This window comes from Mirounga leonina, unplaced genomic scaffold, assembly GCF_011800145.1.
Source record: "Mirounga leonina isolate KUSES-001 unplaced genomic scaffold, KU_Mleo_1.0 Mir_128, whole genome shotgun sequence".
Taxonomy (NCBI): Eukaryota; Metazoa; Chordata; class Mammalia; order Carnivora; family Phocidae; genus Mirounga; species Mirounga leonina.
This window is the reverse complement of record NW_023270320.1, coordinates 11323724-11348272: the sequence shown is the minus strand read 5'-3', so window position 1 is coordinate 11348272 and position 24549 is coordinate 11323724. Positions and strand designations below refer to the sequence as shown.

Below are 24549 nucleotides of genomic sequence, written 5' to 3'. Positions count from 1 at the left end.
GAAATTGACTTTATAAAAGAACAAAATTTTCTGGGGTTTTTTTATGTCTCTATATAAATGTGATTAGCTTTTGAGATTATTCTTTTAGAATTTCTTGACTTTTGTTGTCTGGAGCCGTCATTTCTCTGGAAATGTGCTAATATTAATAATGGTTCAACTTTTGCTCTAATGTCAATATGCAAGTCTTTACTCGGTAATATAGGGGTTTGGTTATCAACATGACAAAGAAGTATTTAAGAAAATATTCACATGCACAGGACTCTTTCTTCTAAGAATTTAATCATTCAAGCTATTGGAAAAAAATGTTTTTATTGACAACTTTATTGTAATATAAGTCACATTGCCATAGAATTCACCTCTTTATACAATTCATTGTTTTAATATATTCACAGAGTTGTGCAACCCATCACCACTGTCTAATCCCAGAACATTTTATCACCCCAAGACAAATCTCATAACCATCAGCAGTCCTTCCCCATTTCCTGTTCCCCGCTCCCCCCAGCTATGCAAGTCATTTTGGAAGCAGGTGCTCTGATAAAAATTCTACATCGGTCTTTTGTGTTTGTAGCTGGCAAAATTGTTATGATTTCCAAACAATTGATTGTTTGGAAAACATTTCATTAAAAATGAAATGAAGTAAAGAATAATGAAATATTTCAATTATATACAACTGATGAAATAATTTTGGCAATACTTTGAATGAAATGTAGGAACTAGATGAATGCTTTAAGTCAAAATGGATGTAAACAGAAAGTCAAATTAGGTAGGTTAAGGATAAATTCTATTAAAGAAATATATTAATTACCTTCCCATTCATGTATAACTGTTATGTAAACCGTATATAACCACACAAATAGAACTTAGAATTACCTTTTAAAACTCTGCATCCATTTTTAATTTTTTAACAACTACTTCCTTCTCACCACAAATACAATAAAGCCTCATTCTAATTGGTACCTTGGGTTAATCCTATCAGCTAAAAGAATTGAGTTAATGTGTATATCTGTGAACAGAGGGTGTGATAAGTTACTTGATAAGGGACATAAGAATACAAAGGAAACATGCAATTTATAGAAGTAAATATAGTGCACACATTTTATTTTTAAATTTTTATTTAAGTTCCAGTTAGTTAACATACAGTGTGATATGTATCTCTGGTTTACAATTTAGTGATTCAACACTTCCATATGACACCAAGTGCTCATCCCAACAAGACTACACACTTTTTAAAATAACAAATACCATGTTTATGTAAGACCCTGCATGTTCTTGATCTACCTCCTCCTGCACCCCATGCCTACCTCATAGACCCTTGCCACAGTGACCCATATTCACTTACTGGAACTGGCTGCGACCCTTCCTGGGTTGGCTAATTCCTGACAAGTTATCATTCCTGGGTTTTACATCTCACTAAATCCCTGATTTCTCAACTTAACTAAAACCTATTTTGAAGTAGGCAAAGCTGTCAACTAAAGAGCATGTGCTTAACTAAAACAGGATTCTCTTTGCTAAATATGACCACAAAAATTGATAAAAAATATAGATTAGTTATCAATTATCGTTTTCTGGCTTCTATTGGTATTTTTGCCCTGCTACCTTCTGTGAAGAACTTAAGGTATTCTGACTCTGCTGCATTCATTTGCTCAAACAAACAGAAGATAAGAATGGTGCGCCTTGATAAAGGAGAGACCCCTTTAAATTGAAACTCTCCCAAGTGAATGGGGCGCCTTGGTTGCTCAGTCGGTTGAGCATCTGACTCTTGGTTTCTTCTCAGGTCATGATTGCAGGGTCTTGAAATCGAGCCCTGCTGCCTCCGTGCTTAGCGGGGAGTCTGCTTGAGATTCTCTCCCTCTGCTCCTCCCACCCCCCAAATAAATAAATAAATCCTTAAAAAAAAAAGAAGAAGAAGAAGAAAGAAAGAGAAGAGAAAAGAAAACTCTCCCAGGTGAATTTGAAAGTCCATAAACTGACACCAGACATCAAGATCATGAGATCACATTAAGTGACATTTCCTTGAGACTTCATCACAAAATAAATCAAAGTGCTAGAAATTATATTTTCTCTTCTCCCAGAAATCAAATATGCTCCTAGGATGACTCATTGGTAAGAGTAACTTCTTATCATTGAGCCAGCTTGCATACCTAATATCAAAAATAGAAAACCTTTGAATTATTTTTCCTGTCGTAGGAATAAAAGTAATTTATAACACACAAAATCAATAAGAAATGGATGTTCAAGGAAAACATGTCCTGAGTGCTGTCTTTAAGGCATTGATCAGAGACTGCCTACATCTAAAAACTGACTTGAGTTCATCACCATCACTTATTTCTCTCAGGAAGCTTGTGGAAAAATGTGTGGACTTGTGAAAAGCATGTCATTCTAAGTTCAGATGTGCCTGATGGTCAGACTTGTTGTAATCATACATGTAGGAAAATCAAGTGACCTTGATGAAACAGCAGCTTGTGTTCGGGCAATTGTGTTGGTAGAAATGAGCTTTCAAATATTTATTTATTTATTTGTTTGTTTTTTTGTTTGTTTGGGGGGGCAAAGGGAGAGAGAGAGAGAGAGAGAGAATCAGACTCCACACTGAGCGCAGAGCCCCACGTGGGGCCTCAATCTTATGACTCTGAGATCATGACCTGAGCTGAAACCGTTAAGTCCAATGCTCAACTGACTGAGCCACCCAGGTGCCCCTAGAGATGAGCTTTCAAAGGAGCATGGATTCATGGATGTTATGAATTACTGTGAGTTCTCACTTGCAAAAATTATCAGTCGGCTCTTGGAACTTGAGGAAAGGAAGAATCCAGAAAAGGAGGTGAATCACAAGGTTGCTGAAACTATTTTAATTTGTCTTACAGTCTTCTGTTTGTCTTTTAGTTCTTTCCTCTCTCTCTAATGGCTGGGTTTTTCAACAATAATTCAAGCAACCATAAAAGTTACCAAATGTGCCCTAGTGCAATTTTGCTTGACTTTGATGATGATTTACCTCAAATAAATCAGTAACTAGATAGTATTTAATTATATATTCTATTTGTTTAGAGAAATATTTTTATATTTTAATTTCCTACGTAATTCACACAATTCCTATCTCAGAGGAGGGGAGGGAGTTTGGAGATAATTCGTGAAGCTTTTTGAGACATTCCCCACCTCTTTAGCCTTCTTATTTGGCCCTGGAGCGCGAGAGGGCTCTGAGCCAATTGGAGCCTGAACAGGAACCCTACAGAGCAGGGAGGGGATGCCCTGACCGGTTGGGACTCTTCAGGTTTTCTCATCTCCTTAGTTGTTTTAGAGTGGGGCTGAAAACTATAATAAATGCTATTAGTTTGGAAACATCCTTTCATCTTTTTGACTTCCTGAATGATCTGACAGACACTTTGATCTCTTTTTGTCTCATGGTAGTGGAAAAACTATTCTGTTGATGATTTTTAAAGTTTTGATTATTTTCACAAATATCTGGTGTGGGCTCTAATGCCATATTTATAACTCACGTGCAAAGTTATACGATTATGATGATTCCTAGACTTTTCTAGTGGGATCAGAGACATCAAATCGGAAGTCTAAAAGTCATTAACAGGATCAAATAAAATTAGTCTGTTTCCTCCCCCGTAATAACAGGTCATAAAAAAAAAAGTTCTGCTCATGAAGGTACATGCAAAGTCAACTTCTTGGTTTAGTATTCTTCATTGTACATCTGATACCAGTCTCAAAAAAAAAAAAAAATAGGAGGGGACAGGAAGTGGAAGAAAACTCGGAACTTTTTTTTTTTAAACTTTTTTTTTTTTAAGATTTTATTTATTTATTTGAGAGAGAGAATGAGATAGAGAGAGCATGAGAGGGGGGAGGGTCAGAGGGAGAAGCAGACTCCCTGCCGAGCAGGGAGCCCGATGCGGGACTCGATCCCGGGACTCCAGGATCATGACCTGAGCCGAAGGCAGTCGCTTAACCAACTGAGCCACCCAGGCACCCCGAAAACTCGGAACTTTTTATCAGCTGAATATTAGTTGTTTATCTGTAAAGTAGCAATAGTACTTGGAATAAGAAAAAGAATTTTTCCTACCACATATAAGCAAATCTTATGATTTAGACAGAAATGACTGTATTTGTATTACTTTCTCTTTACTTCTACCTGTTTTTCTTCTAAAGTAGTTTCTTTCAGGGCCTTGGGGACTGATAGGGACTCTTAAGTCAGAACCAGTTCTGAATGCATTTTTTTCTTCTGGTAAATCGATGGGTAAAGAAAATATAATTTATTTTCTTCTGGTCAGTCTGTTCACAGGAAGGAAAATATAGAAATGAAAATCTGTTCTTATATACAAAACATGTTTTTTAAAAAAAAAAAAGAAATAGTAATAAATCAAACTATTTTAAAAATTTGGAACCAGGGGTGCCTGGGTGGCTCAGTCAGTTAAGCATCTGCCTTCAGCTCAGGTCATGATCCTCAGGGTCCTGGGATCAAGCCCTGAGTCAGGCTCCCTGCTCAGCAGGGAGCTTGCTTCTCACCCTCTCTTGGCCCCTCCCCCCTGCTTGTGCTCTCTCTCTCTCCCTGTCTTTCAAAAATATAAATAAAATATTTTAAAAAAAATAAAAATAAATAAAATTTTGGAACCAACACAGGAAAACTTTGCTAAGTATTTGGAATAAAGGTATTCACACAATTTAAAGTTTATGCTCTGTTCTTTTGGGGTCTTTAAAGACCTTTAATGGCTAAGTACCCATTATTTTCACTGAGGTAGTGTTACCACACATTCAACACATTCAAAATGTGATGCTTTCTCTAGGGACATGCTAGAACTGTACAGTAGTGACCTCTAGTAAGGATGGTTTTACTGTCCACGTCCCTGTGATTGCAGGGACACTCGTTAATTTCAAGATACCATCAGCGAAAATGGAATATGCTGAACAAGCACTTATAAACTAATGGCTCTTTATAGAACAGAGCGTGGCCCTTCAGTAACAAAAAATGATTCAGAGGAAATGAGTTAATTTAACAAATTGCCAGTTTGCCCACCAGCCGCCTTAGCTGAGGGATGATATATGCAAGGTTCACTAAAAAGAATGTTTTCCTCATCTTTTTTCTCCCCATTTCTCCATCTCCCATTACCCTCTGGAGAGGCAGTAAAAGTGGAGGGGTGGGGTGCACGTAGCAAATAAAAACTGTGGCAAGACTGGTGAATTTTTATAGTGATTTTTTGAGCTGGATTAAATGAATTGAGAGTTGAATCTTCAAACTGATCATTTCTTTTTTCAAAGCTCTATTTATAATGATATTTTCAAGTGAGAAGAAGTGATACCCTCAGGCTTAAGTCTTCTAAAGGTTTACTAAATTGTATAAGTAGCTTTGCAGAAGACCCAATGAAAGAACTTTTGTAATAATGGACTGGAAGATTCATCTGTATGTCATGTTCACAACATTAGAAACAAGTGCTCTCATATTTTATGATGAGACAACAGCAGAACAACCAAACAAAAGGGGTGGTTCAAAATCTGTATCAGAAGGCAAGATTTTATTTCCCAAGGCTCAAACCAATTTAGATTGCGAAAAGTACATAAATGTTGCCTGAGTTTCTGCACAATAAATCTGACGATTCCCTGCTTTATTTTGCCACTCCTGTTAGGAAATTAATGGAATTTGTTCAAGTATTTCTGCTTGAAAAGCATCACTGAAATACGGTGTTCTTCAAGTCATAGCACAAACAAGCTCATATTTATCATTTACAGGCAGGTTTTATTGGTCCTGGGACCTGTAGTCACCCCCGCCCCCTGTTCATCTGCTGATGGCCAATAAAAGCTATAGGAAGTCTCATCAATGAAATTAGTAATCTGTGGGGACGGAGATGCATTAATGCCTGTCATTCTAGATTTGTGATCATTGCGCTATGCTTTTTATGACCATTGAAAATATTGGCTTGCCTTAATAAAATGTAGAGTCGTTTCTGTTGTTAAATATATTTTAAAATGCGAGCATAGAAATACTCTTTGATAGCCAAAAGAATTTTTTAATTTAATAAAGTATAGCTTTTAGGACTAGCAAGATTGTGTGTGATAAGTGACCACATATTTTAACTACTTTTTGCTATACTTCACAAAAACTGATAAAATGGCAAAAATTTTGCTTTAGAGATTTATAGAAGTGGAAAATACGTAAAGAACATTAGATATTTTTCCACTCTGTAATAGGATCTCCTCTTGATCTACTCTTTATTTCCGGTCTCAATGTACACCAGTTACAAGGTGACGAATTACAACCAGGATGCTCGAGATTAAGATTAATATGTATCATTTTGTGGTCTGTAAAATCTTGTCAGATCTTACTTAAATATGAAAATGTTGAGTTTAGCCCAAACCACCAGCATCACCGATAAAGTGTTTCATTCTCTCCTTCCAGTCATAGGACCTCAAGTTGGAAGAAATCTTGAATGGTCCCAACTCCAACCCTACCCCCACTGCAGTGAGTCCCACCTGTCAACTAGTCCGTACTTTCTTTAGTTAGAAGAAAATGCCCATCTCACCAAAGCTTACCCACTTTCTCTTTCTTTAGCTCTGCAGATTTTTTTCATATATTCAGCAGAAAATTGATGTTCCTGTAGTACCCCATTTCTGCCTACTTAAATAAACATTCCATACATCCCACTTTGATATATTTGAAGACTAATACCCTTTGCCTACATTTTTTTGCAACAAACACCCATGTCATCTACCTTCTCAATATAGTAGTAAAATTTGAGCCTCTTAGCCAAGCGGATTTCTGTACACCAAACAAGTTCCATTTTGCCAACATTCTTTCCACTCTTTTCTGTCAACGCTATTTCCTATTTTTTTTTTTTTTAAGATGCAAACTCAGGCAGTCTGGCTGCAGAGTTCATGATCTTTTTTTTTTTTTTTAAAGAATTTATTTATTTATTCATGAGAGACAGAGAGAGAGGCAGAGGGAGAAGCAGGCTCCCAAGGAGCAGAGAGCCTGATGCGGGACTCGATCCCAGGACCCTGGGATCATGACCTGAGCCGAAGGCAGACGCTTAACCATCTGAGCCACCCAGGCGCCCAACGCTTTTTCCTATTATGCGTCATTTCTGTCTAAGTCATCAACGGCACGCGTGGTGGCTAAGTGAAATAGGGATGTGTGATGACGAAGCTATTCTACCTCTTCTTCTGGGCCTCCACGTCAGAGAGCCTGCTAGGAGTATTAGTAGCATATAGTTTGAAAGGTGTCTCTGCATCTCTTCACCTTCTCCCCTTCAACCTGCAGTACTCAGAAATTATCTTCTATGCTCTGGTGTTTGTGCTGAGAGCAGAGCAGTTCTGTTGCAAATTCGGCCTACTTTGGGGACTTGATATGCTTTCACTCCATACTGTAGTGAGACCTATAGATAACGGAATATTGTTAAAAACCTGACTCTGAGATTTTGTGCAGTACCTTATTCCTGGGCTGCTTTGAGCTCAGAAGCAAATTATGCATGAACAATGCATAATTTGTTAAAGTATGTCCCAAATAGTGCATAGGGAATACTTACACTAAAAAGGATTCATTATTTATAGGAAATTCAAATTTAGTTAGATAGCCTGTATTTTTATTTGCTAAATCCAGCCGTGTTGTTTTAGGTGGGGCAAGACAGCTAGTGAATCTTGATCTAGTAATGGAACTGTACCCTTCCTAGAGAAGGAAACTGATCTCTTTCTTTTAACTTTTAAGAAGTGAGGACTATTGATTATTAAATGGCAGGAGTCTCATCCCTTCTTCTGTAACCCACACTGCTGGGAGGCTGGGGGCAAACGGAGAGGCCAACATCTAAGGATTCTCCTTGCCTCGGGGCTGTGCCTGGGTCAGAGATTTGGTTTTACTAAGTGGTCAGGAGTGGTAGGAGCCAGAGGGCCAGGGAAAATAAGAGTGTGATCCAAGCCAGGAATATCAAGTTTATCATTAAAGACAAAGGTTTAGCCTTAGGCTATAGATTAGCAAAAAGATAAGAACGAATAAGTTTCTTTCAGGAACCTGAACACGTGGGACATGAATAATGGACAGGACAGGAGAGGAGTGGCCTGATTTTATGCCACAAGGATGAAGTAGACACCCATGGTGTGAGGGATGTGAACCAAGTCAAGAGGAATTTTCTCACAGAGAGATGATTTAGCAAAATGAGATACATTAGACTGATAAAAGTGATCCAGACCAGGGACGCCTGGGTGGCTCACTCGGTTAAGCGTCTGCCTTCAGCTCGGGTCATGATCCCAGGGTCCTGGGATCCAGTCCCTCATCGGGCTCCCTGCTCCGCGGGGAGCCTGCCTCTGCCTCTGCCTCTGCCTCTCTCTCTCTCTATCTCTCATGAATAAATAAATAAAATCTTTAAAAAAAAAAAAAGTGATCCAGACCAGGGTTTGGATACCTCTACCAGCTTCACAAATGCTTAATCTGTGTCTCTAAGGGGTCTGAGCTGATAGCTAGGTAGTAAGAGCAAAGGTTTGTCACTGTCAAGAAGCAGCTCATCTTAGATGAAAACTTTGCCAAAGATTTTCAAATAGATCCATACCTAGGCATAGATGTATTTGAATAGTTTATCTTTCTACTACTAGATAAATTGGACTGGTAAGGAAATGAGTAGACAAACAAGAAAAGACGTATAGAACTGTCCTATTTTATCTGAGACACTGTGATATGCCACAGAGCAAATCAAATGGACTCACTTTGGCATAGTGTCTGGAAAAAGACTTCGATGCATATGATGGCCAATTTGCTTTTTCTGAGTTAAACCTGAAAATTAAAATCTTTAAGTGTGTATGTTTAGATGTGGCTGTGTATATCATTTCCCAAGGTCACAGAGTTATACAATAATAATAATTTAAGAAAAATTTGACCATTTTCACTTAAGAATATTAGTCTATAATTATGACAAATGTTGCAGATCCTCAAAAAGGTTTTAAAAAATTCCTTTGCAGTGGTTCTTCAGACCTGGACATTGAAATTGTAAGGAAGGATTAGTGGGTTTTTTTTTTTTGGATTTTCTCAAATAATATTTCATCAAATGTTAGTCTTACATAATTTGATTCAGTTGGTCATTAAAACTCATAGTCAAAATTAATCCTTTAGAATAGGATTTCAACAAAAGAAGGCTTTAGAAATAAATCTTTTTTGTTTCTTTGAAGATAAATACTATTTAGCTATTATCAAAGTTAACATAATTTCAATTATTTAGTAAGCTTACAAAGTCCTATTGTGAAACCAGTTTATTTCTTTTATTCTAAAGATTATTTGAAAATTCTAAAAACATAATAAGCAATGCATTTTAAAGGAGAGGGTTTTTTGTGCTTGGATGCAACACTTATTCATTACTTGATAAATGGTTCTTTTAATTCAATTAACTAGAGTAATTTATAACCAATTATTTGATACAGCAGACTTGTCATTCTATTTCTATAAAATAAACATGCATTGTTATATTTATATTGATTAGTAGCAGTAACAAAATATTACCTAAAATAAGTAATAATACTGTCCTAGGCTAAATTTCATGGCCAACAATATTTAAAATTGTTATCAGTGGATTTCTATACTAAATATTAAAGTAATTCAACTTTGAATTTTCCATTAAAAATTATAAAAAAGATTTGAGGACAACCCCGTGGCATTATGAAGCTATGCAATACAAAGACACATGAATTAAAAATATGTCTACAAGGTTCATGGTATTTGTGTTTTGTTTCTTTTAGAAGGAATGTGGATTTTTGTTAAAATAAGTTGTTGCTGCAGCCACCTTTCAGAAAATTAGGTTTCTGTATTAAATAATGCTAGTCCAGGCTTAACAGCAAGAATATCTAAGACTATTAATATTTTTTTTCTTTCAATAAAAAGGAAAACGTTGGAGATCCTCTTCCTCCCAGTCCCCCTCCCCCACCACCAACTTCTAAAATCATAGGTACAAAGTGTTTTTTTAAATTGTGAGGGCACCTTGTTTTATTTTATTTATTTTTTAAGTTTCTCTTTTTCCTAAATTTCCTTGTAGTTAACATACAGTGTTTTATTAGTTTCAGGTGTGCAATATAGTGATTCAGCAGTTCTATATATGATTCAGTGCTCATCATGATAAGTGTGCGCTTCATCCCCTTCACCTATTTCCCCCATCCCCTCTGGTAACCGTAAGTTTTTCTCTGTGGTTAAGAGTCTGGTTTTTTGGTTTTTCTCTTTTTTTCCTTTGTTTTGTTTCTTAAATTCCACATATGAGTGAAATCATAAGGTATTTATCTTTCTCTGACTGACTTATTTCACTTAGCATTATACTGTCTAGATCCATCCATGTTGCAAATGGCAAGATTTCATCCTTTTTCATGGCTAAGTAATATTTTGTTCTATATATGCCACATTTTCCTTATCCATTATCTGTCATTGGACACTTGGGCTGCTTCTATAATTTGGCTATTGTAAATAATGCTGCTAGAAACATAGGGATCCATATATCTTTTCAAATTAGTGTTTTTGCGTTCTTTGGGTAAATACTCAATAGTGGAATTACTGGATCCTATGGTAATTCTATTTTTAATTTGCATTCCTACCAACAGTGCACAAGGATTCCTTTTTCTCCACATCCTCACCAACATTTGTTGTTTCTTATGTTTTTGATTTTAGCCATTCTGACAGGTTTGAGGTGATAGCTCATTGTAGTTTTGATTTGCATTTCCCTGATGCTGAGTGGTATTGAGCATCTTTTCACGTGTCTGTTGGCCATCTGTATGTCTTCTTTGGAAAGATGTCTGTTCATGTCTTCTGTGTGGGGGCACCTTTTAAATAAAATATTCTTTCATTATCATAGGTAATCTGTATAATAGAGTGGCATTACTTGTAATAAAGTCCAAAAGGTTAAATCACCTTTATTATACTTACATTATACCAAAAAAAAAATCCTAAATAAGCTTTCATTTCTTAATTTGTACTTTTATCTTGATCTGCTATAATTTTGGAGATATTTTAAATGTTTTTACATTTGCTTCTAATATAGTTAACACAGATTAATGAGAAAGGCCTTTGAAACAAAGTAAGTAAAAATAATGAATAGACAGGAACAGCTTTTTCTCTTATCTCTAGTGGAATGATGATAATTGAGTATTCTGAATTATAGAAGAAATTAAAGGTCTTTTAGACTCAGACCTCATACCAAGAATTCTTAACTGGAGATCTGTGGAATAACTGAATTGGCTTCAGAGGAGCGGTGGGGGAGGGGGGGTCCATGAAACCCCAATATTGTATGCCAGGTTTTTATTTGCAGACATAAACAAAAATCCATAGCATTCCCCAGATTCTGAAAGGAGTCCGTGGCCCTCAAAAATAGTTAAGAACCACCACTGAAGATACGCAAAATACTTGAGTGATGTCTTAGAGGCACAGGGACTTGAAAATCAGAGATCTGAGTTTGAATCTTAACTGCAGTTTTTTATCTGTAGGACCTTGGCAAACTCCTTACTCTCTCTGAGACTTTATTTACTTGTTTTTTTTTAAGATTTATTTATTTTAGAGAGAGAGAGAGAAAGAGCAAGGAAGCATGGTGGGGTAGGGTCAGAGGGAGAGGGAGGAAGAAAGAATCTCAAGCAGACTCAGGGCTGAGCATGGAGGACACAGGGCTCGATCTCACGACCCTGCGATCATGACTTGAGCCGAAATCAGATGCTCAACCAACTGAGCCACCCAGGTGCCCCAGACTTTATTTACTTTCTAAGTGGGAGAACAAATACAGAATTTACAGGTTCTTCTGAGAGCTTTATGGGGTCGTGTGTAGTTTTTCCCTAACACATCGAAGTCACTCAGTAATTGTTATTTCCTTTCCCTCAGAATGTTCCCTCAGAGGTGATAGAAATAGTGAGCTAAAGCAACTAAGTGTTAACATGAGGTTCTTCTCTGTTGCTTGTTATCACACGTAGATGTATCTAACCCTGCATATAGGAGTCAGTTTTTTACGGCAGCTTTCGGTTGTGGATTTTTATAACAGAAAGCAACCCCGTTAACTGCAGTATGGTCCAGGGTGACATTTGACACTTACGTGGGTTTTTTTTAAATAAAGTAATTTAACATATTGCTTTTCCTTTTTATTATGGAAAAAAACATAGGAATGTTAACTGTCCGCTGTGCCCAAGCTTCCCTTTCTGCCCTCAGAGTTTTTCTCAAGGACACTGAACACTCTTCCTGATTACTTTTTATTGATTTCTTGACATTTCTGCTCAACATTGACTGCTTATTTTTAGGAAACAAAGGATGCTCAGCTAAAAATGTTAATGGAGCATTTGAAAGTACAGAGTTCAATGTCTTAGTCGTGTCTCTTACACACTGGCAGTTTGAAAAAACTGTATCATAGCTTTGCTGTGTGCCTCAGTTGACTTATCTTACTGCAGAGAGAAATGTAAAATTCTGGGGTTCTCACAATTCTTCCAAAGCTTGAACTTATTTTGAACAAATCTGTGACTTACCCTGCAATATTTCAGGCTTTAAATAAGTAAAGACTAGGCACAGTCAACTGAAGAAAAAAATTAGGAAAAAAAAAAAAAAATCTGCTGAATTACTAAACAGAGGCTAATGAAAATGAAGCAACTCAACTCTATAGTATGCATTCTTATCCCAATTTTGCAGTCATCTGCCATTAGTCAACACTTTAATGATGTCTGCTACTCTCTGATTTGTTGCATTAGTTTTCTTAGGGCCGGGTATGGTAATCAAGGTCTGATGAGATGATCCTTACATGTAACCTAACCAAGAGAAAAGAAAGCTGGCTTATGTGAGCTAATTGGAATAGTCCATTTCCGTATGAGTTGCTCATTTAAATTACTTGATTGTCAGGACTTCCAATTAGGGATGCTACCACAGGACCAATTTTTAAAACCTTCTTGTAGGTGAAAAAAAAATTAAAAAAACTTCTTGTCGGTGATTATGTCATATGAAAATGAGGTTAAAGAAAAATTAGCAGTCAACAAAATGAGCCTAATTTCAAGTGTCACTGGAGACCATTTTTCATTATATATAATTTATCTGCATCTCTTATAGATACACCTTTTTTTTTTCTTTCCTCCCTATTTGCTGAGTACAATCCGCTTTTAAAGGATCTAGTGATATTAATATTGCATTGAGGTCAGTCACAGATCTTATGCAAATATTAAATATTGTGCAGGCATCATAACTAAATTTAGCATTTTGTTTGGAATAGTTCCTGCTGCCATAGCTCCCCGGTGATGTGTATAACTCAGCATATTTATATTTGTAAGTGCATTTATAATATGTACATGCACAATTTCTCTTACGTTAAGCTTCATAAAGAAATAAATGAGGGGCGCCTGGGTGGCTCAGTTGGTTAAGCGACTGCCTTTGGCTCAGGTCATGATCCTGGAATCCCGGGATCGAGTCCTGCATCGGGCTCCCTGCTCGGCGGGGAGTCTGCTTCTCCCTCTGACCCTCCCCCCTCTCATGTGCTCTCTCTCTCTCATTCTCTCTCTCAGATAAATAAATAAAATCTTTAAAAAAAAAAGAAATAAATGAGGTAGTTTTTTCTAACTTTGAAATTATTAATAAATGAAAATTAAATAATTTTCTTAAAAATAATTTTGAAAAGGAAAATGGGGATCAATTGAATGGAAATTAATTGTTGTAGTATTGTTGCACAAAATCAAATTTTTTTTTTTAAGATTTTATGTTTAAGTAATCTCTACACCCAACGTGGGGCTCGAACTTAAAACCCCAAGATCAAGAGTCACATGCTCCACCACCGACTGAGCCAGCTAGGTGCTCCACAAAATTGAATTTCTGATAACTTTCCAAATGTATACTAAACCACTTAGGATTGGTTTAGTTTTCTAGTTCTTAGCAAAGCTTAACAGAAAAGATAACCGTTTTATTCTGAAACAGACAATAGGATCCTAGATAATGTGGACTGAGCATTTTTCCCCTGAGTTTAAGACTAAAAAACATTGATTTGAACAGCAGTAGCCTCCTGTCTTCTGCTAAGAATGCATAATCTAAAAGTAACATTTTAAGTCTCATTCCGTGACATACAGTTTACAAACACAGGGAAATACTCAGAAAGTAATGCTTTCTGGAAGGTGGCAGAACAGGGCTTCTCTAATAGCCTGTGGAAAAGATGTTGTTTTTGTTGTCTGTTTATTTTTAACTACAAGTTCAGATATGCAGTCATAGAATGAAAGACCCATGAAATAGGATGCTTCACTGGGCTGGGCCTCGAAGTCAACCTGCCTTGGAATCCCTGTCCACATTATGTGTTATCCTGAGAACACAGGCTTGCAGCTCATCCTCTTTTAGCTGTGTGAAAAGAGTAAAAGTTTACCTATTTCTTAGGGTTATTGTTACTGCTACAGGACTAGAATATCTGGCCAACTACAGATATTTAAAGAACATCAGTCTTCTTGTTCTTTGCTGGAAATTGTATTGCCTTTACCATACAGATAAGTTGTTTCTTCAGCATTCATTTATTCTCCAAAAGAAGGGAGGGAGGGAGGAAGGGACGGAGGGAGGAAGGAAAGAGGAAGGAAGGAAGGAAGGAAGGAAGGAAGGAAGGAAGGAAGGAAGAAGAAAAAGAAAGAAAGAAAGAAAGAAAGAAAGAAAGAAAGAAAGAAAGAAAGAAAGAAAGAAAGAAAGAGAAAGAAAGAAGAAAGAAAGAAAGAAAGAAAGAAAGAAAGAAAGAAAGAAAGAAAGAAAGAAAGAAAGAAAGAGAAGAAAGGGAAAAGAAGGAAAAAACATGACGTTACCATTTATAGCAGACATTATCAATGCCAAATACGTGCTGGGCTAGATGAATATAATTTTATTTCAGAAGACAAGATTACTAGAGAAAATAGTTTTTATGGCATAAAGAGGAAGATGCTAGGGTACCTGGGTGGCTCAGTAGGTTAAGTGTCCGACTCTTGGTTTCAATTCAGGTCATGATCTCAGGGTGGTGAGCTCAAGCTTCTGCATTGGGCTCTGCGCTCAGCAGGGAGTCTGCTTGAGATTCTCTCTCTCCCTCTGCCCCTCCCCCAATTCCTCATGCTCTCTGTCTCTAAAATAAATAAAGTCTTAAAAAAAAAAAAAAAGAGGAAGATACCCAGAGAACTCTTCCGTGTCTGCAATCATAAAATGTCTTCTCTCTCTGTTTTTCGTGTCCTTACCTGTCTTAAAAATTACCTTAAGTCAAAAAGGGATTACCTAGACAAAAGGGGTTGGGGGTTGGGGATGAGAGAAGCATGACAGGGAACTTAAACATGCTTTGCCTTGTTAGCAGCAACTGTGAATGTTCTTCAACTTTGGAATAATTTTTAAAGCACTTGCCTCCTATTTTAAAGTACACCTAGGGACAAGTTCTATATTTGGAATCAGTACCAATCCATGTCAACCTCTTAAAATGATTACTTCTCATCTCACTTTGAACATGTCATTTTACCTTATTAAGTCATCAGATTTAGCTGAGCATGGAGGCTATTCTCTTTGTTATTTTGATTATAAAATGCACCTGACCATTTGAGGGTAGTTACAGCTAAGACTTTAGTGCCATCCCCAGTCTTTCTTATAATCACTTACGATAGTGAAAGATTTAATCTGTCTGGACTTCTGCCCCTATGGTTCTATGACCTAAGAGCAGTCAGAACTTTGTTCTGACCTCATGCTATGCCTAGTCAGAGTTTCTTCTAAAATAGAGCAAAATTTTTAATAAATCAGAAATATTCATTATCTCCAGAATTGGATCTTTCATATCTTCTTTCACAGAGTTGCTGAAATGGTCATCAGTGTTGTCTAGAGCATGGAGCACTGTTCCCATAAATCAGAAGACCATGACTCAGTTCCTAGCTCATTCACCTTTTCTCTTTTTACCTCCACCTATATACTTACTTTACCTGTTGCCAGAATGTGATTCTGCATTTAATAGATCACCCTGCCCATTTAACAGATTACAGGTCACTAGACTTTTTTAGTTTCTACAGGTTTCCTTATTACCATGTTGATATGATCATAGGTCTATGTAGGAAACTCTAACTTCACGTTAGGATTGGAAGCTAGACTTTACGATAAATTGTAGTTTTCCAGCCCATCGGCCCAAGGAATTTGGTCCATTCAACAGGAAGAAAGAGAGATGGAGGAAAGTAACCACCTTGAGCATCGAAAGTTCTCCAGTTAGAATGAACCCTCCTGCAATCACCTAAATTTAATCCATGAGGCATATTACAGCCTTATTTACATCACAAAACTGGCATCTCAGACCTTCCTAATTGAATTGAACTTCATATGGACTCTTAAGGTTCCAAGAAGTACTAAGATTTCACAGACCCAACATCCTTCCTTTGCCCCCTACACCCACCATTTGACTACTTTCTGCTTACTTTCTGACGTGCATGGACAAGATTTTTTTTTTTTTAAATATATGTAGCCAGCATTTTTTGTGGATATTACTGTGGGTTTACCAATGCCTAGTTCTGACTTTAGAAGAAATATTTTGACATCGTGTTTTCATTTATAATTTCCATCTGTTCGTCCATGTGTTCTGTTTGTTCACCTTTGAACAATTCATCATTTACAACTAAAATAATTCACAGATAAAATGGTCTTCAAATCCTGAAGACAAATAAACATATAAATAAAAAACGAAAACAGGCAAACAAAGCGGCAAGCTGGTATTTGGAGGCTTGAATTTGACAAAGGGTAAAATTGAACTTAGAAAGTTTTCAAGAATAATCTTATAGTCTAGTAGTTAGGTAACTCATGAATTAACATATAATATTAATTAATTAGACTTAAAAACAAACAAAAGCCTAGGAAACAAAACCAGGGAAAAAATCATGGGATACCTTAATGAAGGCTCACTGAATTCTTAACATCTGTCTGCTGATTAAGATCCATTTATATTATCAACGTTTAATTCCAGGGACTTGGGTGGTCTCTGTAGAACAGTGACTCACTTCTCTGAGTTCTTCAGTCCTTGAGAAAAGTTTAAGTACTAGAGTCATTTAATATAACATTAGGCGTTAAGGTACAAGGAGAAGGGTGCCTCACAACAGAAAAGCGCTCTGCCTGTGACTGATCTCTGTTCAGAGACAGTTAACATCCCGGGGACTGAGCAGGTGTGTCATGAAGAAAAATTCTCTCTTTTAATGAAAGTGTTTTCTATTTCAAAATTCTTCAGAGGTAAGGATTTCTTAAGGAGAAAGCCATGAATAAAACAGGCCTTTATAAAGAATAAGGTCAGAGGTCTGGTTCCTCCTCCTTAACAAGATCTCTTTGGCCTGGTAAGGCTTTGTTTTGTGCTTAGAAATATAACCAGAAGTTGTGTGTCGTCTGTTAGCTCTCCCTCAGTGGGGTTCAGAAGCATAACTAACCCTGCACATGTCTCCTCCTTACGGTAGTCACTGGATTCTATAGTTACTGAACTGGAAAATTCACTACTCACTAGGTATTAGCAATGCCTATTTGAGCAGAACTAGCAAGGCAGACTCCTACTAGACATACCATTTAGTATTGCAAAGTGTTGGACTTCTTGAAAGCTTTTGGAGAAATGACAGATCTCAGCTGAAGACGTTTGACTCTTCTCCAGGAATTGTATGGGAATGTGAGGGATTGAATTGGCAAAGTGGACCTGGTTTAGGATCTGGTTTTGCCTGCCTGGAGTTGTATAGGTGGTCTTACAGGGCCATGGTTCCCTTCCAGCTGGTGTACTAAACAGCCATGATTCCCTGCTTTGAGCTATTTTCCTGGTCAGTGTTTGGGTGTGAAGCACCTTAGTAACGAATGGAAAGAACAAAGATCTGAATTAGTCACCCACCTGCAGCATCTACAGAAATGGTTTATGTTTTAAAAGGGGGAAGGTCGGGCACCTGGGTGGCGCAGTCAGTTAAGCTTCTGCCTTCAGGCTCAGTTCATGATGCCAGGGTCCTGGGATCGAGCCCTGCTCCCCGCTTAGTGGGGAATCTGCTTCTCCCTCTCCTTCTGCCGCTCTCCCCTGCTCTTGCTCTCGCTCTCCCTCGCTCTCAATGAATAAATTAAAAAATCTTAAAAAAAATAAAATAAAAGGGGGAAGACCTCAGCCATTCTGAATTTATTATAGCTCCAGGAGATGGAAGTGTTTTATTAGTCCATATACACAGATAGATGTATCACCACCAAGAAAAGCTAATAAATTATAACTAAGATCCTGTGTGTGGACCTTAAAATTCCCTGTTTCTGGCAGTGCAGGGAAGGAGCTAGGCAAGCCTAGATAAAACCCTGACCTCTACTCTGCTTTTTTTTTATACGTGCTTCAACGTGCCCTTTTTCGGTTTTACTATAAGCAGGATGATTTCCACTGAGTTTTTCCAACAACCAAATGATGTATACATATACATACATATATATAACAGCTAGGCCGGATGATGATCGTAAGACACTAAACACATGGCCCCAGGCTTTTTTAGAAATAATTGTGCACGTTGGAAAAAGAGTTCAACGCGCACACCTGTCTGTTAACCTCCCGTTGAACAACAACAATCAGCGCCAACAGTAGAAAAACGGGTGCTTGTTGGGTTTGAGGGTAGAGGCCCAGAAATTAAAAACAAAACAAAACAAAAACACCAAGGCTTTAAGGGAAAGCTTCTTTAGGCATAATGGAGTCAGGGCTAATTTATCATTTTGGCCCAGTTTCTATAAAAGCATAGGCTTTGCTGGTAGTATTACCTCCCCCATGGCCTCCAACTGTAACCTAAAAAATATATGCTCTTTAGAGAAACAAGACCTGCTATGAACTAAATATTATGGGACCAGCTAGTCCTTTGCGGGGGGAGGGGGAGGAGGAGGGCAGCAATTTTTTTTTTTTTTAAGATGAAGCATTTGAAGTTACGTGTTTTTGGAAACCTCGCTTTATTCCGGTTCAGATCAGTCATGTATGAACAACAATAGTGGTGTTGAAAAATGTTAGATATCCATGTGATATTTGGTTATGTAGAATTTGTGCTGGGAACCTAAACACTGCAGCTACACATGTAACGCATCATGTTACAGGGAGGGCTGTTCGGCTATTCTGATCACAAACCTGGAAACAAGGCACTCCTGGGAGTTTGAGAAAATATATGGACTGAAATTAGCCAAGTGTTACAGAGCAAGATTCATATGTTCAAACATGCTCTCACTGCTTAATTCCTTTATGTGCAGCAGCCTTTAACCTGAGTGAGGAAAATGTGGTGCTTATAGAAACAGAATCTGGCTATTGATGTCCACAGCCATCACCCAAACGCAGAATGGCAGGAATTTGGCTAAATGGTGTGTAGCAACGTGCAGCTGGGGGTTTAAAGCTGCCCGGGTGCCACCTAAAGACTATCATCCAGCCTTCTTGTATTCCAGACCACTCATCAAAAGGACCTGGCTCAAACCAGAAACACTTGGAAGACTGTGTCTGCTTTGCCCAGAGCCTGTCTTTTCTACACTTTTATGGAGGCTCCGTTACGCAAAACATTGAAAATTGAGATTTCTTAGAACTTTTGTCAGAAATCAGTTGCTGTCATGAAGGTGCTTCCGTAACTTCTAGGAAGCTTACTGCCTTGAGCATCTGTGTAACTTGTAACTTTAGGCCAACTGTGATTCTCTTTATTCTTAATGGGTTCTTTCATATCAACAGACATATGGTATAGTCAGATTAGAAAAGCATCAGTCCTGGGGCACCTGGGTGGCTCAGTCGGTTAAGCATCTGCCTTTGTCTGAGGTCATGATCCCAGGGTCCTGGGATTGAGCCCCGCATTGGGCTCCCTGCTCAGCAGAAGGCCTACTTCTCCCTCTCCTGCTCCCCCTGCTTGTGCTCACTCTCTCTCTCTCAAACAAATGAAATCCTTTGAAAAAAAAAAAAAAAAGGAAATGCATCAGTCCTAGAGTCTTGGCTGCAACCCTTTCACTTTACCAGTGACTCCAGAATAATGATTATTTCATCTTCTCATGTCCTACAGTTCTACTACAGTTTTGTTTTGTTTTTTATTCTTTGTGTATCGCATTGGTTAGAACTTTCAGAGTGATGTTAAATAATAGCATTGGCAGTCAACATACTTAGCTTGATCTTTACATTAATGGAAAGCTCTCCCAGAGTCTCAGTGTTAAGTATGATATAAGTTGTTTGCTAAAAGTCGATCTTTTTCAGCAATAGAGAGTATCATTCTGATTCTACTTTATCAAGACATGTATTGAAAAGCCTGAAATTGGTATTTTTTGCATTTGTAATTTTAAACATACATAAATGTATCTTTAAACATATAATGCACATATAAGCATGTATACTAAACATATGAAAGTACAGGAAACAATGAATAATGAATCTCCATGTAGCCATCATCCACTTCAGCAATTACTGGGTGGTGGTGGTGGTTTTTTCATCTTGATCGAACTTACTTCCCTTCCCTCTTACTATTTTGAAGCAAATTCCAGACATGTTATCATTGAATATATACACATTTCAGTATGCATCTCTAAAAGCTAAGGACTGTTTTTAAATATAACCACAGTACATTTGACACCCACAAATTAATGATAACCCCATAGAAATAGTAATGATCTAATCAGTGATCAGATTTCCTCTTATAAATATCATACATTTAAAACTGTTTGAATCTGGATCCAAGTGTGATGCAAGGTGAGTGGTTTATATGTCTCTTAACTCTCTTTTAAATGTCTCTGTTTTGGATTTTTCTTTCTTTCATCCTCTTGGCCTGTCTCTAAATCTAGCTCTCTTTGTCTGTTTATCCTCCTTTAGTTGTGTTTTGAAAAAGCTGGGTGATTTCCCCAGAAGAGTTCTCCATGGTCTGGGTTTTGCTGATTATATGCCATGGTGTGTCTTTTATTGTGTTTCTCTGACCTGTGTACTTGCTGCAAATTAGTAACTGTATGTGGATGCCTGATTAAAATTCAGGTTTGATTTGGGGGACAATACTTGATAGTCTTATGGAAATTGATGGTTAACCTCATCAAATGTTGATTCAAGATCTATTGAAATGACTATATGGCTTTTATTGTCTGATATGCCATGATTTTTTGGATTTGTTGAATAAGATAAATGAATTTGCCTCCTAGTTTCTATCTTCTGACCTTTCATCTACTTTCATTTCTAAATGTATTTTAGTTGATGAATAAATTAACCTATGTCATTAAATGTCACATGGTAATTTCAGCAGCTTGCTGAATAACTGAATCCTTGATCAGTCTTCTCTGTTTTGATTTGTTTGGTGTTCAAAACTTTTGACTAATTTTCAAATTGACAGGTTAACATTTTCTACATTGACATGACCTTTTCCCAACTAAATTGATACTGGTAGAAAATGCAGTGTGTAGTTAACAATGTACCTTCTGCATTTAGCCTGAGGAGATCTACAGAGGTATCAAATTAAGCCAGTCAAATGGACTGCTACTATTTGCTTTCAGGCTAGATGGATTTGACTCCTTTAGAATAGTGTCTTGATGGGAAAAGATTCAAGGGACAGCTTGAAAGTTTGTCAGCTCCTGGCTTTGGAAATTTTATACTTAAATAACACTGAGTGATTAGTAGAAAGTATATACCCAAACTGTATTTCTGGAGTTGACTTGTTAGCTAAGGTAAGATTATTGGCTTTGTAAGGAAGAAAATGTAGCTCTCTTGTAGCTCCAACCAGCCAATGGTCCACTGTGGGAAGAGACTCCCTCTACCTCTTCTTTACAAAATCTCTGACATCCTATAAAGTATTTGTCATTGTGATGTTGCTCTAAGAAGTAGTAGACTGTGATTACATTGTATCATGAGTCAAATGCACTGTCGGAGAAAAGGAAAAAAAGATAGCAACTTGTATGTTTGAAAATAACCTTTCTTGACAATTTTATTTTTCTAAGGATAACACTATCTAGTGACACCAAATCATTTGCTCAGCAAACTGCTGGGAACTTAGAATCTGCTTTCTGTTTAGCTACAAATGAGATCAGTGTTACAACAAAAATTATAATTTTGTTTTATGAGGAGAAACACCCAAAGGTCACTTTTCATTCTGCTGAAGAAGGAAGAAATAATAGGGTCTGCCCAGAGAGTTTGTAAGACAGAGAGGAATTAAAGGCAATCTTATTAACCTACTTAAGCCACAATATACATTTAACAAAACAGAAAGCAAGCATTTCTTAATTCACTTGTGTGACCTTGGGCAGCCTTCCCCTGCGCACCTCTGAATTCTTTGCTAGAGGTATTTTATTAAAGACCATAGGACTATTCTTTTGAGATGATTTGTACCCTCTTTTTAAATATGGGATAAACTATAAGATATGCTAAAGTTGTTTCTTCTCCACCATTCTGTGTGTGTTTAAATGATGCGGAAGCTAATTTCCATTGGCCCTTGGTGCCAACTTGTTCTTTAGACAAACTCTTCCCTTGTGGGTAGTCTGCAAACCTCTAAGCATTTCTAGCTTATCAGCTGTAAGTTCGTGGGTCCATGAAGCAAGATGCCCTAATTCTACTTCAGAAAGTTCTGGTTTCATTTATGGTCTCATGACGCTTCTTCTCTGGCTTCCCTTTTTGTTCCTTAGTAGAGTTCAGTAGAGGAGAGGCCAAGGAAATGGTATGCTACTTTAAATCACTGTATTGGCTCTGGGAACCTCCAAGCCAGCACAGGGTTGGGTATTTTTGTTGTTGTTTTTTGTTTTTGTTTCTGTTTTTGTTTTTGTTTTTTATCGCCTCTTGTCATTTTTTCCTCTTCAAGAATTTATTTGCCATTCAGCAGAGGATTGAATTACTACTCAGAAAAACTGGCCAGCCCAGAATGACAGTGCTTCAGGACTTCTGAGTCAGGCTCTGGACTTTTCCTTTGGAAAACTAATGACTCCCCCTCCCCCCCACTTCATTCCCTAGTCATCAACAGAAGCTACATTAGGTGGCCCAGCTCTTTCTGTTCAGCTTCTGTTCCAAAGCTTTCCTTTCAGGAGCCACATAAGCATTTTCCCCCCAGTGGGAGTTCAGAGTGCTTCTAGCACTTAATTACAAGGAGCTGTATTCCGAGCAAGAATAATAATAATTTCAGAATTTTTTTTTTTTAACTGGGAGTTCAAAGAGCACAAAAGCATGCAGATTTCTAAACACAGAGCCATTGAAGATATCACAGGTAAGGTTTTAAAAAGAAAGAACGAAAAAGAAAAAAACCTGTAATGTAGCGATTGACATTTTCATATTAGAATATAAAAATTGTTAAACTTTGTATATTTCATTGAGAAAACTGCATAGAGTTAGTTTAATTTTCCTGCAAGTAAATCCTTAAGAATTGTCCTAAAAACTGCTAGTAAGGACTCCTTCACTCAGGGAGGACAGGGTCTAATGATGGCTCCTTGGGGTAGGATAAATACCGTACACTCCTGCTAATCCCTGCTAATTGTCAAAGAAGAATAGAGAGGCTTCTTATCAGCAATTTACATTTGTGTAATGGCCCGGCTCTGTTGGTGCTGTCTACTTCTCTGATAAGGAAAACACCACTTAAAACAAGCAAGAAAGTAAGCCATCCTTTCCAACATTGTTTTCTTTTCAGCCTTCCTTGAGCAGAAAGCGCCTGGCATTCTACAGGAAATACTGTGTGATTCTGTGGGAAAATACTTAGTGATGAACAGAGAACACTTCATTAGTCCTCAGATTTTTATTGTGTATTTATAAAAGTGTGCAATAATGTATGGTTTCCAAAATGTTACATTATAAACAGCTTATACTATGTCCTATATACTGTGAACATCACACTATTTTTTTTATATTTTATAGTCTGAAACTGTTATAATAACAATATTATAAGTACACTTGATTCAGTTACTTGGAACTTTGGTCAGAAATATTAAAGAATTGCATGGGTCTTGGAAGTTGAAAATAATCACATGTTTAAGACAGTTTTCTTTTACTTCAAATTGTTCCCTTCAGTTTAATATATAGGCAAATTTTAGTGGTTATTAATTATTAAGAAGTGGTTATGATACAATTAAAATAGAGTAGATTATTGATAGGTACTTAATGCCTTGCAATCATGCAATGGTTACCTTTCCAAATTAGACCATCTCTCTTCATAATTTGTAGAAGAATAATATACTAAGAACATTTGAGGCTTGATTATATATAATTCCTGAGTCTGGACAGATAAGTTTTTTGCTTTTCTTTTTTCCATATTTATACCGCTAGTATAATAGTAACAGTATCATATTTGCATGCAGTGTTGCAACTGACAAAATATTTTATCACACTCCCCAACAACCCTGTGACAGCACATTTTACAGCTGAATTTACTGAGGCAGGTTAGCTGGATCAGAGTAATTGGTAAAATTGAGCTTTGGATCTGAATCTTCTCAGCTAACTCCAGTACTCATTTCACTGCATTTTATCTGTAAAGGTCTCCTTTTAGGAAGAATTGTTCACAGTCTTACAGTTTTTAACCCCAGTAACTCTAGTTGTTATCCTCATGTCTTGCACATAATAGGCAATCATTAAAGAATTGTAGAAGGGAGGGAGGGAGGGAGGGAGGGAGGGAGGGAGGGAGGAAGGAAGGAAGGAAGGAAGGAAGGAAGGAAGGAAGGAAGGAAGGAAGGAAGGAAGGAAGGAAGGAAGGAAGGAA

At 37.3% G+C, this 24549-nt stretch overlaps 1 protein-coding gene across 6 annotated transcripts in view; it reads left to right on the top strand.

Annotated features, from left to right (window-relative positions):
- NRG1 (neuregulin 1) overlaps nt 1-24549 on the top strand; it is a 1093773-nt gene that overhangs the window by 1030473 nt on the left and 38751 nt on the right. For 2 of the 6 annotated variants that reach the window (XM_035004072.1, XM_035004074.1), the window contains exon 1: nt 23031-23070. The exons of the other annotated variants lie outside the window; for them this stretch is intronic. In XM_035004072.1, coding sequence (XP_034859963.1) covers nt 23031-23070 — 40 coding nt within the window. Of the gene's footprint in view, nt 1-23030; nt 23071-24549 lie in introns of those variants that run through there. 6 annotated transcript variants of the gene reach the window in all.